General features: G+C 36.4%; 1 protein-coding gene across 1 annotated transcript in view; it reads left to right on the top strand.

Moving 5' to 3' along the window:
* Positions 1-17,539, top strand: part of LOC137399765 (uncharacterized) — an 81,892-nt gene that overhangs the window by 21,910 nt on the left and 42,443 nt on the right. The window contains exons 5-11 of the mRNA XM_068085984.1: positions 2,600-2,640; positions 3,149-3,285; positions 6,022-6,157; positions 8,415-8,530; positions 9,290-9,512; positions 10,612-10,832; positions 14,425-14,608. Coding sequence (XP_067942085.1) covers positions 2,600-2,640; positions 3,149-3,285; positions 6,022-6,157; positions 8,415-8,530; positions 9,290-9,512; positions 10,612-10,832; positions 14,425-14,608 — 1,058 coding nt within the window. The remainder of the gene's footprint in view (positions 1-2,599; positions 2,641-3,148; positions 3,286-6,021; positions 6,158-8,414; positions 8,531-9,289; positions 9,513-10,611; positions 10,833-14,424; positions 14,609-17,539) is intronic.

Raw genomic sequence — 17,539 nt, 5'->3', positions numbered from 1 at the left:
ACAACGCTACTCTTTATTTGATCGTCACCTGTAATAAAGCGCCACTATAAGGGAGAAGGGTTGAAAGATAGAGCGCCATGGCATTTAAATCAAGGTTTTACGGTATATTGATAAAACACTTTTCTTACCTATATACTAGAGTTGCCCTGATTATGGTATCGGTGCCGATATGGGTGCTAAGCATCTGAATCGATATTGGCTGATCTTTTCTTTCAAAATCTGAAACTTCAGATACTTTTTACAAATCAACCATTTAGTAAAAAATAGTATTTTAGCTTGCTACACTGATAACCTACAAGTTCCTTACTTTTACCTATTGGATTCTGGGCCTGCCACACTATTTATTTCATGTCTATAGCCTGATCAACAGCAACACAGCTGAGGAAACTTTTGCTTTAGTCAGGTCGGGATCACAAAGTGTGGTATTTCCCAATTACAGCGGTGGAATTTATTGCAGCTAATCACGGACAAGATAACAAAGAAGGAAAACAAGAATGCAGTGTAATATTTTTATTTACTAGCATTACGAAAATAATTTGAGCAGACGATGCATAAATTTATTTATTTCTCTCTTGATCCAGATGATACAATATATCATTTCTATCGTACAAAATAACCCCAGTTGCGTATCGGTGTTTAGCCTGTCCTCCATCATCTGCGGCAAGTGAGTCCCTCTTCAGTACGACTATCTACATTGATAGTGATAAAAGAAAGAGATTTCTCACTGAGAGAATTGACTAACAGTAATTAAAAGAATCATTGAGTTGCTGTAAACTTGTACAGGCGCAACAGTTTGTTCAGCTATAGAAGAGAGACTTCATTATGACAGAGAGAGCTGTACCACTAACAGTAATGTAATTACTATTATTAATTACAAATTGCAAGAAACATGGACTGTTTTGTCACGACATGCACGGTATGTCAGTATGTGAATATATATATATATCTTTTTCAATAAATAAATACAAACAAATAAATACATCAATAATTATATTTTCTATAATAAAATGAATAATTATATTATATGATCTGAATCGGTATTTGAATAGGACTATTTTTCAATAAGAATCGGTATATCGGATCGGTATCTGAATCGGCTGGTGAATTTAGAATCAGGGCATCTCTATTATACATATGAGGAGTTCATTTCCAAAACCAGTTATTTCCATTTTTGGCACTTTTTGATTTTTTAATTTTAAATTATACTCTAATAATATGAGTACATTGTTCAATGGATTTTTTGTTCCTAAACCAGTTATTTCTCATACATTGCACCCACTAAAATCTTTGTTTTGTTCCAAAACCAGTTATTTCCTTTTGGGTTTCATTCCAAAAGCAGTTATTTTTGTGCTTGCTTTTCAATTGGTTGTTGTAAAACTAGGTCAGCTTTTTGATTCGTTGACTTAGTTTTGTAAGCTATCTCTCCACTTTCTGTGCTTTCATGATGGATGCATCTTCAACAAGTAATTCTACTGTAGCAACATTAAATGACTTTTTGGAAGAACCTGTGCAAATAACGCGACCTGGTAAAAGTAAAAAGAATAAAGAGAATGTAGAAGGTAATTAATTTAAACCTTTTACTGTTAAATTGGCTTGAAACCAAAATTTAACTAAATTGCAGAAGGCAAAGAAAAATGAAACAATCACATCAAACACAATGCATGTTTGTTTGTGTTTAGTACAAAAGTTAACTAGTGCTAGTATTAGTAATCTACTACTATTTTTGCTATTAACTCTTTCGCAAGCCAATGTATCGGCTTGCGCAGTAAAATAAGTACAGACCATAAAACGATGGATCGCCTTATCAATAGGGTGTCACTTTTCTTTTCATTACAAAACCCAAACATTAGCTAGACTAATCAAAGGATGTCTTAAACAACCTTATTGCCAATCACGTGCAACCAATAAAAAATTTTTGGCTTAACAATTCATTTTCAATTATTTTTCAAAACGGCAAAACCAGATCGTTATTTTCATAGATATAAGAAACACACCCCATTTGTTTAACGCAAAAAAAAGTTGCGAGTGTGAGATTTAATAAATAATTTTATACATGTCTTGTAGAGAATTTCTTTCTAAATAAGATGCATTTTACAGTAAAACGATATATGGTATGTTTTTATTTTTGAGATATTATTGTATATAACATGTTGGTTCACCGCTTGTAACTAGTCCGCATTAATTATTAGTTCACCTAAAGCTGTGGTTAAAGTCAGACCATTATCTAAGACTTATTGTTTAAATCACTGGTTGCTGATTCTTTCATGTCAAAAGCAGTTATTTCTGGAAATAACTGCTTTTGAAAAAAAAATGCAGAAATCTGTTGGCTGTTTACCATGCTTCTTGACAAAATTGTTGAACAAAAAGAAAGTATAAGCTAGCTTTGTCATTTGTCTTGAGAATTAGCTAAAAACTATGCCAATTATATTGAACAATATCGAGTATACAAACTTTTCTTGTTTGTGAAAAATGCTAAAATCGGAAATAACTGGTTTTGGAAATGAACTCCTCATATATACATATACATACTGGTTATTACGGTTTTATGGATATTAATATTTACTCTTGCATTGTATCATTAAGAATCACTCTGTTGTAGCTGAGAGTGATGACAGTGACTCAGATGGTGAAGCAATCAATGTAAGTACATATAGTACTGTTAGACTGAGTATTCGCAATTACAGTGTATGGCGGGACGGTGCCTGCAACTTGCCAGTCAACTAGGAATTTATGTCAGCAACTTTCAGCCACTCATCTATTTTGTTTAAAAATGCATATTGACTGTAAAATTGGTTGGTGACGAAATGTAATCTCTGTGCTGAAACTGGACACACATGACTTGAGATTGTCTTCATGCCCAAAGCCACTGTTTAATTTTCTTCTGAAACAGGCTACGAATAGTCTTCCATATTGTACCTAGCAGATATAGCGTCTGAAGTCTCTCCGGCTGCCCTCTGACTTATCGCCAGTTGTGTCTATACAGTGGTAAAGTTAGCAAGATGAAGTATGTTTATGGATGTACCAGCTATGTATTTTGCATAGTTTAGTACAATGTTATAATTGCAATGATATTCTGATAGCCTATATTTATAGATATCTATTATATATATATATATATATAGATATAGATATTTTCCTCACTTTACAGAAAAGATATCGAGAAGCAAATCCTCCAGACGTTGAATCTGCAGACCTTAGCTCAACTCGCCTACAAGAGGAAATTGAGTATTTCACGAAGTGTCCTCTCATTAAACGAGTGCTCTGTGATTTCCACAATGATTCAAGGTAATTATTAGGATACCTTGTAGTTTGGTTCATTTTGATTATTCTAGAAGATGCTAGGTATCATGTTCAGGTGCAAGGTACCAAGTTGAGGTCCTAGGTATCAGGTTCCGGTGCTAGTTATCAGGTTCAGGTGCTAGGTATCAGGTTCCGGTGCTAGGTATCAGGCTCAGGTGCTAGGTATCAGGCTCTGGTGCTAGGTATCAGGCTCTGGTGCTAGGTATCAAGTTCAGGTGCTAGGTATCAGGTGCTAGGTGTCAGGTTCAGGTGCTAGTTATCAGGCTCGGGTGCTAGGTATCAGGTTCCGGTGCTAGGTATCAGGCTCAGGTGCTAGGTATCAGGCTCTGGTGCTAGGTATCAGGCTCAGGTGCTAGGTATCAGGTGTGATAAGTAGCTGCGCAATTATTCGATGTATGTGTTATAGTGTTGGTCTACCGATCTGAATGTCACAAGTTGGAGTATCATCAAAAGCTATCTTTTATCATAACCTTGAACCTTTTCGGCCAATAGGCAGACGGGCAGATATACACCACTCATGTTGTAAAGTTAGATTTTTGTTTTACGATATTTTAGACATATAAAACATTTATTGTTGTCCTTTTCGAAAAATTGACGTTGCTGTCTAGAATAAGAGAGGCAGTCGAAGTAAATGACATTGAAGGCGTGTGTTCTCCATAACTCATTGCAAAATTACCATAATCTTGAACCTTTAACCCATTGAAGTGATAAGAAAAAAGATAAAAGTTGTCGATACAAACAGAAAATACTACGGTTACGGTAAAGTCTTTGAATTCAAAAGGTGAGTCTAGTATTTTTTTCATTTTGAAGGACCATGGTGCTATGATTGGGAAGATCTAAGATTGGCAAGATTAGGCAATTTACATGTATTTTACTGTTCGTATAACGTAAAATCCCTATAAGGTAAATGTTCCTTGAATGGATTGTATATATTGTAGGGGCGTCTATTGTACAACAGCTTCATTTTATATGCGATTATTCAGAGGTTTTTCTCTTCATATGTGGTTTCTCTGAGGTTTACATTACATCTGGTGATAGTTGGTAGTAATGCATATTACATTTGGATATAGTTGTTAGTAATCTATATTACATCTCGATATCATTGGTAGTAATACATAATACATCTGGATATAGTGGGTAGTAATACATAATACATCTTGATATAGTTGGTAGTAATACATCATACATCTGGATATAGTCGGTAGCAATACATAATACATCTGGATATAGTCGGTAGTAGAGTTGCCCCGATGTTGATATCGGAATCGGTATCGGTGCCGATATGGGTGTTAAGTATCGGAATCGGTATCGGCCGATCTTTTCTTAAAAAATCGGAAACTTCAGATACTTTTTACATATCAACTATTTAGTAGAAGCCTGTATGTTAGCCTGCAACTTTAATAAAAAATCATCAGCTGCCAGTTCCTTGCTTTTACCTAATGAATTCCGGGCCTGTCACACAATCTATTTAATGTCTATAGCCTAATAAACAGCCACACAGCCGAGCAATATTTTGGCTTCAGTCAGGACGTAATCACAAAGAGCAGTATTTCCCAATTACAGCAATATGATTTATTGCAGCTAATCACAAATAAAAGAACCATAATGAGAAACAAGAATGTGGTGTAATGTTTCTATTTACTAGCATTGCAAAAGTAATTTGAGCAGTCGATGCATAAAGTTATCTATCTCTCTCTGTCTCTTGATCCTGACGATATGATGTATCGTTTGTATCGCATAAAATAACCTCAGTGGCTTAACGGTGTTTAGCCTGTCCTCCATCATCTGTGGCAAGCGAGTCCTTCTTCAGTATGACTGGCTACATCGATAGTGATAGAAGATAAAGACGTCTCACTGAGATAATTGAATCACTAACGACAATTAAAAGACGAATTCATTTGCTCTAGATTAGTACAGACGCAGCAGTTCGTTGAGCAGTAGAAGAGAGACTTGATTATCACAGAGAAAGCTGTACCACTAACAGTAATTACCATTATTAATAACATATTTCAAGAAACATGGACTGTTTTGTTACTAGATGCACGGTATGTCAGTATGTGAATATATATATACATGAATATCTTTTTTCATAAATACAAACAAATAAATACATCAATATTTGTATTTTTTTGCATTATATTTAAATAATAAAATTACCAATAATCTATGGAGCACAAAAGAATCTGAATCGGATTATTTTTTAATAAGAATCGGTATATCGAATTGGTATCTGAATCGGCTGGTGAAATTAGAATCGGGGCATCTCTAGTCGGTAGTAATACATAATACATCTGGATATAGTTGGTAGTAATACATAATACATCTGGATATAGTGGGTAGTAATACATAATGCATCTGGATATAGTCGGTAGAAATACATAATACATCTTGATATAGTCGGTAGTAGTACATAATACATCTGGATATAGTTGGTAGCAATATATATTACATCCGGTGCTAGTTTTTAGTGATATATATTGTTTGAAGATTTGGGCCCAGTGTTAACAGTCCTGAGTTTCTCTGAGTAACTTTTGTTGCAATACAAGAGACGAACATGCACTCCCCCATAATGAGATACTACTTAGAGATAAGCCATCGTTAGTGCTTCATTAATTGCTTGTTAGACAACTAACTTCATTTTGTTGTCATCTGGACTTTAAAAACAGTACTTTAGTTCTTGAATCTGTACGTAGAAACATGTTAATCACTTCATGCTTATAGATTATTTTCTGATGTGAGGGTGCCGACTCTGCCCACTCACTACTTGGGTGGCTGCTTAAATTGTACACATGTAGCTGGCACTGCTTATATAGCACATACCACTGGCTCTCAGATGTCAGGTGTCGCAGTCAAACAGGTTGGTACCACCAACAGGTGTTTATTACTTGTGTATGTGTCCCAACTGTTACCACATGAATGTTATGACCTTAAATGGACTTGTGTAAAACAAGGAAGAAATATGTAACTAAGTTGCCAGCTCAATCGCTGCTAACCTACTCTGACCAGGGTTGGAAAAAACACGGCTTTTATGAAAAAACCGAATTAACTAGTTTTTTTGGTTTAAACCGGTTTTTATAATTTGACCAAGATTTTTGCAATTTCAAGGCTAATTATTGTCACTTACTATAGCTGCATGATTGAGTATTGAACATATATGTGGAATCATCTGTTAAAGATGGTACTGTAGGAGTTGTTATGGGGAAAACAAAAGAGAAAACATAGAAATGTCAGAATGAGTCTTTAATCAAACGTGTATGAAGAAATACAGGGCAGAAACCTTATCACATAAAGTGAATATATTACATACAGCTCTATGTATAAGTAGGAATTTTAATCCCAGTGATTAATTGTGTGCTAGTGAAGAGCAGCTTCACATTTTGCTACGCGTGCTTCAAGCCTATCCGCTTGACCTTGCATTACGACGACACACATATCACATTTTGCCTTGAAACCTGTGCCTTTCGCAGTTCGAGTGAAAAACTGCCAAATGGGATCCTGTTTGCAAAGCATGTTGGAAATTCAAGACACAAATTTAACTTTTCAAAACACAAAAACTTGATAAATTTAATTCTAACAATCCAACTAGTTTAGCTCTTGCCCAATAATTGAAATATTAGTTTGCAAAGCTAAAGCTTTTGCCCAAAGGGATTTTATTGTTTCAACTTCTAGTTATAAACAATCCTCTCTCGCTAGCCAGACTTGAGAAAGTATTCATTCATTATTAGAGACGATGATGGGATTAGTATATTTCACATGGTTTTTATATTTCATCAGTAAAGGATCATCATATCACTTGATAAAAGCATTTGAAAATGAAATTCACTAATTCATTGTTTTGCTAGGATTTCATGTAGTTGCAACTTGAGCTCTACCACCACCTTACTACTATGTGCTAAATGAACTTCCACAGCTAATAATTGCATTTCTACCGCACAGGAACGACTAGGAGCTTAAAATATTGTTTTTCGCAAAAAATAATGAAAAAAACCGTAAAAACGGATTTTTTTCAACTGGTTTAAACCGCTTGCTTTAAACCCTGAGTTTAAACCAAACCCTGGGTTCTAACCGAGCCATTCCTGACTCTGACAAAAAATGTTTCTGTGTTGAGTTTTGATTACTTGTGTTTTAAATGCAAGCATTTTGGCAGCGACCTTAAAGGTTGACTTGCAACAAAATTCACATTACAGTTATTTGATATCAAAAGATTCACCATGTCTTACTCTGCTGTGTTGTAGGTGCAAAATATGTGGATATGTGATTACAAGCTCTTAAAAGCTCAAAAACGAACAGTTAATCGCCGCTATCACGAAACTGCCATAAATTAGAATCTCTTTTCAAAATGGATCAAATGGGATGTACTAGAACAAGATGGCTTCTGTTTATACTTTCATGCAACCTTATTCGTCGAAGTATACCTTCATAAATATACTTCACGCATTCAATAAAACCATGTCTATTGTTCTTACGCGTCTATTTCATCATCATTGTAATGCTGTCATTTTGAGCACTTGTATCTCAAAACCTACCGTAAAAATTTGTTTAATTTTTTAACCTTAGCTCGAAGGATCGCATATCATCTTCTGATAAACATGACCAGCCTGTTGGTCACCTAAGATAGTAGAAAAATGCTGCAGAAATTATTCACCCTGTTTGGCAAAAAATATGGGTCACATGATCAGATTACGACTAGACGATTAGACCAGGCCGAAACAAAACTGTAAAGTGGCGAGCATCTATGTTTGATACGGGCTCTTGGATAAAACTCGAAGTGTTTGTCATAAACCAGTGCTCTCAGAAGTTTTATATTGAGCCTTTTATTGGCCTTTCAATTCACTTGAGAACATCACGTGTCAAAACAATAACCAAATGGATTGACTACACCAGAGAAATAAACTGATTCTGATATATGGCGGTTTCGTGATGGTGGCGATAAACTGTTCGTTTTTGAGCTTTTACGAGCTTGTAATCACATTTCCACATACTTGGCACTTACAACACAGCAGAGTAAGACATGGTGAATCTTTTGATACCAAATAACTGTAATGTGAATTTTGTTGAAGTCAACCTTTAACAAAGGCTCTTGGTAAGATGTAACAATTGTTTATTGTCCATAGCTAGGTGCTGGACCTGGCCTTACAAACATGCGCCTTGCAGGACTATATGAGAGTGACGACACCGTTTGTCAAGTGGCGCTGCAGGCGTACTCCTCGGAGTTATTTTTGGCTGTGAGGTAGGCTGTGTACATGTATGCATGCTTATTCATTTCATTTGTAAAGAGAAATTACAATGACTCATCGTTAGGAACTTGCTGTGAGAGCTGTTGGATTTATTGGCACCATGTGTTTCCTTATAATTAGGACTTGCTCTGTATGTATGCTCATAAAGTGAATAGTTGGAAGTCTACTCCCAATACAGAAAACAATGAAATAACTGTTTTTCCATTGTAACCACTTCTCATCTGTTTTTATCAACCTTAGATGTTTTATTAGTTATGTTCAATCACTCTACGGGGACACATCTATGTGGAGTGGCAGTGATTCAGTCCCATGACTGTATGTGCTGATAGACACACTTGATGAGGTAGTTATAATAGAGAAGGTCAGACAGCTTACATTTGAATGGGCTTTGCAAATACTAGAGATTACTGCCTGCTTGTTGCTACAAGATGTCGATTATATGCCATATCGTTTTCGTGAATCAGTAAGGAGTTCTGTGTATTCTGTGTACTTTGTTTCTACCAACCTGTTACAACAACAGTAATATTAACCCTTTAATATTTCCTGGTTTGCACCATGCAAAGAGCAACTAGGTTCCTAAGCTATATTAGTAGCAGTTGTCATTTCTACTGCCTGCTTGCGTGGCTGTGCCTCATCGTTCTTACGCGAACAGAATGGAAGCTAAAATGTTTGTTTTGGTTTTGTGGCTTGCAAATATATTTAAACTAACATCCCTGAAATCAGGTATTTTGACGTGCTATTTGTTTTTGAAGAAGCGGACACGCTTTGGCATTCTGTACGACAGCGAGTGACACAACACAACAACGAGACATGGTAAAGAAGTTTAATATAAAACATGTGTCACTCAGCCCATACTTTCCTGAGTGTATATATGTGCAAGACCATTGTATCTACAAATGGACCGAGTCAGCCCAGTCAACGCTTCTCCTATCTGATTGGACTCCGAGGTTTCCATCAGTTAGCTCTTTAGAGACAGTGAGTAGCCCTGGGTTATGCTTGAGTGTACGGGGGGGGGGGGGGGGTATACCAGAGATATTCTCTCAAGGTGTAGCACCTAGGTTATGCCTGAGTGTACAGGGGTATACCAGATATATTCTCTCAAGGTGTAGCACCTAGGTTATGTCTGAGTGTACAGGGGTATACCAGAGATATTCTCTCAAGGTGTAGCACCTAGGTTGTTCATGATATTCAGGTACATGAGCATATCAAAAGAAGAATTCAACACCATAATATTCTACCTTGCTCTATGTTTTTATACAATGTAATGTATAAAGAGAATGAGATGAGATGTTATCATAGCTTCTTTCATCCCCTTCAGATATTTATGCTAATACACAGGCACCTCATCACCTAGCCTGTCTTGACAAGCTGTTGTTTTTGCGTAGTTGTCCCCCCCCCCCCCCCCCGTCGAGCGGCGAGCAACAACAGCTTGTCACAAGACGTACTGCACCTGATGCATCAGCTGCACTTACAAGGAGTTGTTCTCTTCCGTCTACGCGGCTTGGCTGCGATGTTATTCCAGTCACTCCATTGGTAATCATAACGGATTTCACGCAAAAATTTATGTAGAAAAATTAAGATAAGAACGTTTAACTGGCGACCCCTCTCTGCAGTAAACATTAATAGAACTTGAGAACTTAGGCAACCACAGCGACGAAACATGTCGTTATTTGTGCGCTCAGTCAGTTTTATTTCTATTTTTGTATCAGTCAGTTTTATTTGTTCTTATGGATTTTATTTTAAGTTTATTTTATTCTTAAGTTCTACTAAAGTTTATCACAGAAACTGGTTTTTGGTTAAACGTTGTAATCTTGTTTTTTCTACATAAATCTTGGGGTGAAATGCGTTATGATTACCAATGGAGCGACCGACATAACATCGCGGCCAAGCCGTGTAGACGGAAGAGAACAACTCCCTATAAGTGCAGCTGATGCATCAGGTGCAGTACGTCTTGTGACAAGCCGTTGTTGCTCGCCGCTCGACGGGGGGGGGGGACAACTACGCAAAAACAACAGCTTGTCAAGACAGGCTACTCAGCACCTTACATGTCACAATAAGAGCACTCTTTTTACAGGTGCATTACTCTTGTCATCCCCGTCAGTTGGTCATGACAGATCCTACAGTGTGTTCCCTATATGACACAAGATCAAGGATGCATATGGACCTGTTTGAGGTGCCATCAAACACATTTCTCCAGAAGGAGGAGCTACTCGTAACATCTTTACAATCTCGAGATTTCACCCATCATATTCTTGCTCAACACACACTTCTATCAGTAGATGAAAGATTTCCCAAGTACGTGAACACTTATAATAACCATCAGTGCATGTTACCAATTTGAATTATAAACAAGCTGAATGATAGTGCTAGTTTATGATTACAATGAGAACCAAGCATTATTTGAAGTATTTTTTTATCGTCATTGGTAATTTTAAACTAGAAATTTCCCTGTCATACAGCCCATGACCAAAGTGATAATGGAAAAAGAAAGGGTACGGCTGGTTGACGAATGCAATATTAGCAGTCAAATGGCACTGCAGTGCAATAGGAGAACTGCAATGGTAGCTGTAATGTACTGAGTGTTATTATGTAGAACAAACAGCAATAATGAAAGAAAAAGATTATATGTTTATATCTCTCCCTGCAATAAGAGAAATGCAATATTAGAAGTAAAATGGCAAGCTGCTGTGTAATATACGTGTATATATATAATTATATATATTGCTGGGGGCTGTATATCATAGCAACCAATATCAAGAAGTTGGGATTTTTATCTAGATTTCTGTATTTATATCTAAAGAATTATGCTGAATTTAATCATCTAAACAGATTTTAGCTGGTTGTCATAGAAATAGATGTATATCTATAAGAAAATGTAGGCCTATTACTTAATTTTGCAGATATTAAAAATGGCTTGGCAGTACCGTAATATTGAGCACAGCCGTAGTACCATCAACAAAATCTTTAGAAAATAATAACAGTAACATATTGCACACCATCGGTCACTATTTACTTCGATCTTGTACATTCGAATGATTATTCTTATGACTAAATCTTATAAAATCAAATAATTATTCTTACAATTAAATATTGTAATAATTTTATAGGTAATATTATAAGAATCGTTAGAAAAATATCATCGTCATTTCGTTTACTTTCACTGCTTTGGACATCAGTTGGAATACCAAAGTACTCGTTATAAGTGTCCAAAATGTCAGAGTCCTGTAGAATCGGCAAAAAAGAAACGATAACTTTTCAGTACTTTTACGTTAATTACAGAAACCTTCGGCAATTAGACAATGCTATAGACTGGTGAAATGTGCATGTTTTTCTCGTGAATTGCGCACGACTTGATAGTTCTACTATTTGTCGCACGGCCTTATTGGCGTTTCGTTGGCCGGTCTTAATTTTGATTAGAAAAAGCTTGTCAAGTTTTTATCGCGATCTTTGGCCAAATTAATGTCTATTTATGTATAATCCGATCAGATGGGTTAGTTTTAGGATATTGCGGTAACCTGTTAAAGACTTGGTAACATATTTAAATAGGTTTGTTTGTGATTTGTATCATTATTATACTTAAACGACTCTACACAAAAATGGTTAAATTTGTTGATGAGATTTCGGTGCAAAGGTTTGCGACGGCCGTTAATGAATAATTTTCGTGAGTTGTGTGCACATGTGCATTTATCATAAATCTCCCAACCAATCGCTTCGCTCATGTTTGGTCGTGGGATGATAGCTTTTTCCATTGAAAAGTCTTCGTAATTGATCAATAAAAAATAATTTATATACCGTAAAAGCTATTTGAATGCCTTGGCGGTCTATTTTTTAACCCTTTCCCTATATGGGCGTTTAATTAGAGGTGGCATTCAAATACAGTGCACCGCGGGTTACAAATGTTCCTGTTATACGGTTGTTTCGCCGTACGATGTCACAAATCATGTTTTTTCTTTCTCGCCATTCAACATATTTTTCTGCATACGACATCAACAGATGTTTCTCTCGAATTTCAAATTTGCCAGTGGATCTGCTGAATACATTGGAATAAAGAAAATCCCTTCCACAACGCCTGAAAGACATGTGATGCTTGCTCTCTCTCTCAGTTCAGCGTTATTCGTTATAAATTATAACGAAACCGAAACTGGAAACAGATAGGTGATAACATTTTAGATGATGACAAAGATGATGATAATGAGATTTTAGATGATGATACATATTAAAAATTAGCTTCATGTAAAATAAATTTATTTATGTTAAATTCAACATTTATGTTATACGTCTGTCTCGAAGGTAAGAACTCCCTACAGTACGTACTGCTGCCACTGCACATACATATGGGTACTATGGGTTTCTATACCCCTCTATACGGCATTTTTGCTTTATGATTTGGAACGGATTAAAATCGTACGATGAGGACGCACTGTAGCTAGATTATAAAATATTGGCATATATATATATAGTGTATTCTGTATAAGTAAATTGTTTTCTCACCCCGGTTAATCTACATAAGTGATAATTTCTGCTCTAATTCGGTCTCTTACCAAAGACCTGGGAGTTTGAGCACTCGCCTCAAGATCTTAGCTGTTCTCAATAGCGCACTTTTCTGCAACTCACTTCGGTTGACTGCTGCTAGTATCTGGGTAAGCCACATTTTATGTGCAGGTATTATTACGCCCTGTGTCCCAATGGCTACTGGATTTACAGTTGTTCATTCATCCCAAGATTTTTCAATCTCTTCTCCAAGAGGGAGATATTTCTCCACTCTTTCTTTTTCTCTGCTGGCTATATTGTGGTCACCGGGTACCTCTATAAAAGTAGCCCTCTTGTTCTCCTTGTCCACCACCACTATATCTGGTTGGTTTGTTAGGACAAGCTTGTCAGTCCGGATGTAGAAGTGCCAGAGGATCTTAGGGCGGTCATTCGCATTGACCTTACGAGGAGCTTCCCACCAGTGTTGTGGTATATTAAGGCCATACTCGTCACATAGACTTCTGTGCACAACGCCTGCAACATGATTATGCCGCTCGCTCGGTGTATGTGTTTCCAGCTAGCTGCTTGCATCCACTGATGATGTGTTGGATGGTCTCAGATGCATCTTTGCGCAGTTTGCATCTAAGATCTTTTCTAGTGTGTTGCATTTAGCACAAATGCAATGCGTGAAAGTTTTGCTCGCTAAATGCAACCTCAAGCCTAAAACTAGTCGACCATTTACCATCATAAAAATAAACCGTTTTTATATACATTTACAGATGTACTTCAAAGTATCAAAACTGCGTTAAACGAGAAACTATGATAAGCCTGAGACAGTTATTAATTACTTTTATGGCGTTGCTTTCAAAGTTTTAACGAAAAAAACGAAAAGTTTTTGAGTTAGACAACGAGAAAATTAATTGTTATTGATGTAAATAAATTATTGATGCGATTTTGGGACACTTTTCTACTGATCAATTGATATTATGGGCTCGTAAAAATTGTCAAAGTTGCAGTCAAATGGAGGTGGGATTCAATTAAAGAGTGGCGCTCTATTTTTCAAACCTTCTCTCACAGTGGCGGTCAAATAGAAGTGGCGTTCAATTAAACGTTTTACGGTATATAACTAATATATAGCAAGCTAGCTATGTATTTCCACGTGTACCAAATGCATTTTTGCCAAACCGGGGCTTGCATAGAAGCCACCGAGCTCTCCATATCAAAGCTTTCATTCTTGTATTGACCTTCTTTATAACCTTAAACAGATTTCTTTTATGAAAATAGCCTCCCATTCAAAATAACTGAATGTTTTCTCCATCTTCAATGTTCAGTTTTGAATAGCCATTCTTTTATCTGAAACATATTTTGTGCTTGAAGTGTTGATGTTATTCGGCTATACTACATAATATGATTTTAGATACCCAGTGATGTATCAAGTTCTACCTGTCCTTGCACAGCCAATGCTTGTGGACTCTCTCCAGCTAGACAATGACACTGATTTGCTTGTGTTGGCCTGTCCCACCAATCAGGAGACGTTTGCTATGGTGATAGACTACACCCATAGCATAATCAGGTCTACTCCCATATGGCAGTGCAGCCAGGTATATATGACAGACATGTTGCCTTCAACTGTTTCTCCGCATTCAGATAATGTCAATAATGGTGTGTGAAATGAACTGGATTTCTTTATAGGAAAATTAAATTTCACAATTACGACAATTTTACACATAGTATATTGGGTCATCAAGCGTGTACTATATATTCAATTACTCTATAGTTGGCATTAAAATCACATATCTAAACCAAAATGCTGAACAAAAGTTGCCTATCAACTCTTTCACTGCCGTAGATGTATAAATGCGTTTTCGTGGGACGACTGCCATAGACGCATTATTGCGACTTTCCTAGCAATTGCGTAGTAGTTATTTTTTATTATCTGTTGACAACCTAACCAATGATCTTTATTCGTTTTATGAGATTGGCAGTGTTGTCCGAAGATTTATCTAAAAAATTAGGCTAATTTAGTGAGCCAATTAAAAATTTTTGTTGAGAAATTTCCATTTTCAAAACGAACATTTTTTCGTGTTGACGTCCGAACTATTTAGTGTTTTTATGGCTTTCGCAAGTGCATCCCGAGTTAGAAAACGAAGAATTACTCATGCTGAAGACATTATAGCTGATTCAGATTCAGATTTTAGCGATTACACAGATAATGAAAGCGATAGCTCTCACTACGATGGAATTAATAGTAGTGCTGCGTTAATATCGAACATTTCAGATGATGGTAATGGAAGCTCTAACTGGCAGCCACACGATGGACAATACATTCCCGTGTGGTGTCCTCAATACTCTAAAAGACAAGGTATACTTTTTAGCCTTATAGACAAGCACCCTGTACAGTATTTCTATCAATTATTCCCTGAGGAAGCCTTTGAAATGATAGCTGATCACACAAACAATTATGCTCTGCAGCTCCTTGATGGCCCAATGGATTTTGGTGAACATTCAAGATATAACAAATGGCAAGGTACCACTACTGAAGAAATTAAAGCTTATGTGGGATTGCAAGTTCTAATGGGTGTAATCTCAAAACCAAAAATTGAGGATTTTTGGGCTCTTGGTGATTTAGATGCATCTCCAGGTTTTCGTTCAGTAGTGTCAAGAAACCGATTTCAACTCCTGAACATATTCATAAATTTCTGCGACAATGAAGAGCGAATACCTAGAGGGCAAGCAGGATATGATCCATTATACAAGATATCTCCCCTAATTTCTTTGCTGAATCCCCTTGCAAGACAGTCTTACATACCTCAATGTCAACTAAGCATAGATGAAATGATGAGAAGGTTCAAAGGGAGGATTTTCTTTTGACAATATATGCCATACAAGCCTATACATTGGGGCATAAAAATATGGTCACTCTGCAAAAGTAAGACAGGATACTTACTGGACTATAAAGTTTACACCGGGAAGGAGCAGAATCCTGTCGACAAAAACAAAGGCCTTGACTACAATGTTGTAGTCGGATTGTTAGGAAATGACTTTTTAAGTTGTGGGTACCATGTTTACATGGATAATTTTTATTCAAGTCCAGATCTGTTTGATGCACTGCAATAGCTGAACACTGGAGCTTGTGGGACTGTAAGAGTTTCCAGAAAGCACATGCCAAGCTCCCTAAAGCCTGCTAACCTAAAGTTGAAAAAGGGTGACAATCCAGTATTTATGAGGAAAGGCGATTTACTTGCATGCACATGGCAAGACACTGCCAGGATCAATTTTTTATCAAATATTGATGGATCTGGCTGTAGTGACAAAGAGATACGACATTGGCATAGCCTCACTGTTTTCAGAAGTATCCAAAAACCCAATGTAGCCATAAATTACAACGCTTCAATAGGTGGTGTTGACTTGTTCGACCAAAAATGCGCTACTCACCAATTCCCACACAAGGTAAAGAAATGGTACCATGCAATTTATTATTTCTTAAAAGAAGCTGCACTAGTGAATGCGTTTATTCTATACCAATTAGATAATCCTCATTCACTTCTGGATGCAGCAGCTTTTAGAAGGAAGGTCGCACAAGCTTTATGCAGCACACTACCATCTAACCCGAATGCATGCAAAGGTCGTCACAGTATAGGTAAATCAATCACATCCCTCTTACCAGCTCGCCTTACTGAGCGCCACTTTTTGACAAGATGTGCTGACAAAACATATAGACTAAAATGCCTTGTGTGTAGTTCTTCCCGTACTGAACCCAAGAGACGACAAACCAGCTTTGGATGTGGACAATGTAAAGATGGTAAAGGCGTTAACATTGCCCTATGCCCAGTGCCCTACTACCAAAAATATCACACTCAAAAAGACTTTACTCGTCGAAGTGTTGAAATAGCGTTTAAAGATTTGTTTCAGTTTATATTTATGTTGTAACTACCGTAAGTTGTTTCAGTAAAATATAAGTTGCCAAATTCATTTGTAAAGTGTATAATAATTTACAGTTGATTTCATTATAAAGTGTCAAATTTGTAAAGTGTCTTTTGCTTATTATAGCTAAACGTAACTTTAGCACTCTCAAAAGCAAAACTAAATTAATTATTTTTATTGTTTATACTCTGAACTTGTTAGTTGAATAAATTTTACATAAAATAAACATACCTGTAACATATTCACCCCATTGACAGTTGACCTTTGTATCAAACATCTGGTCATTTTTTAAAATTATAGCTTCACATAGCTATAGCAAGCCATATAATATAGCTACATTAAAAATTTTTGCATGGTCATGTTTCTAAACATGTTAGCAACATAAAATATGTAACAATTTATTATTAAATGATGTTCAAATTTGAAAAAATAGTGAATATGTATCATGCTACAAAATCGGATTTTTTCCGTAAAATGCCTGGCAGTAGGCCAACAGCTAAATTTGTACATGCTTGACAGTGAAACGGTTAATGATTATATTGGCCGAAGTGATACATTTTCATTTTTTTTGGTGGACAATAATAAGTCTGCACACTATTACATTAGAT

This window comes from Watersipora subatra, chromosome 7 (assembly GCF_963576615.1).
Source record: "Watersipora subatra chromosome 7, tzWatSuba1.1, whole genome shotgun sequence".
NCBI lineage: Eukaryota > Metazoa > Bryozoa > Gymnolaemata > Cheilostomatida > Watersiporidae > Watersipora > Watersipora subatra.
Note: the sequence above shows the minus strand (reverse complement) of the source record. Positions and strands in the feature narration are given on the sequence as shown.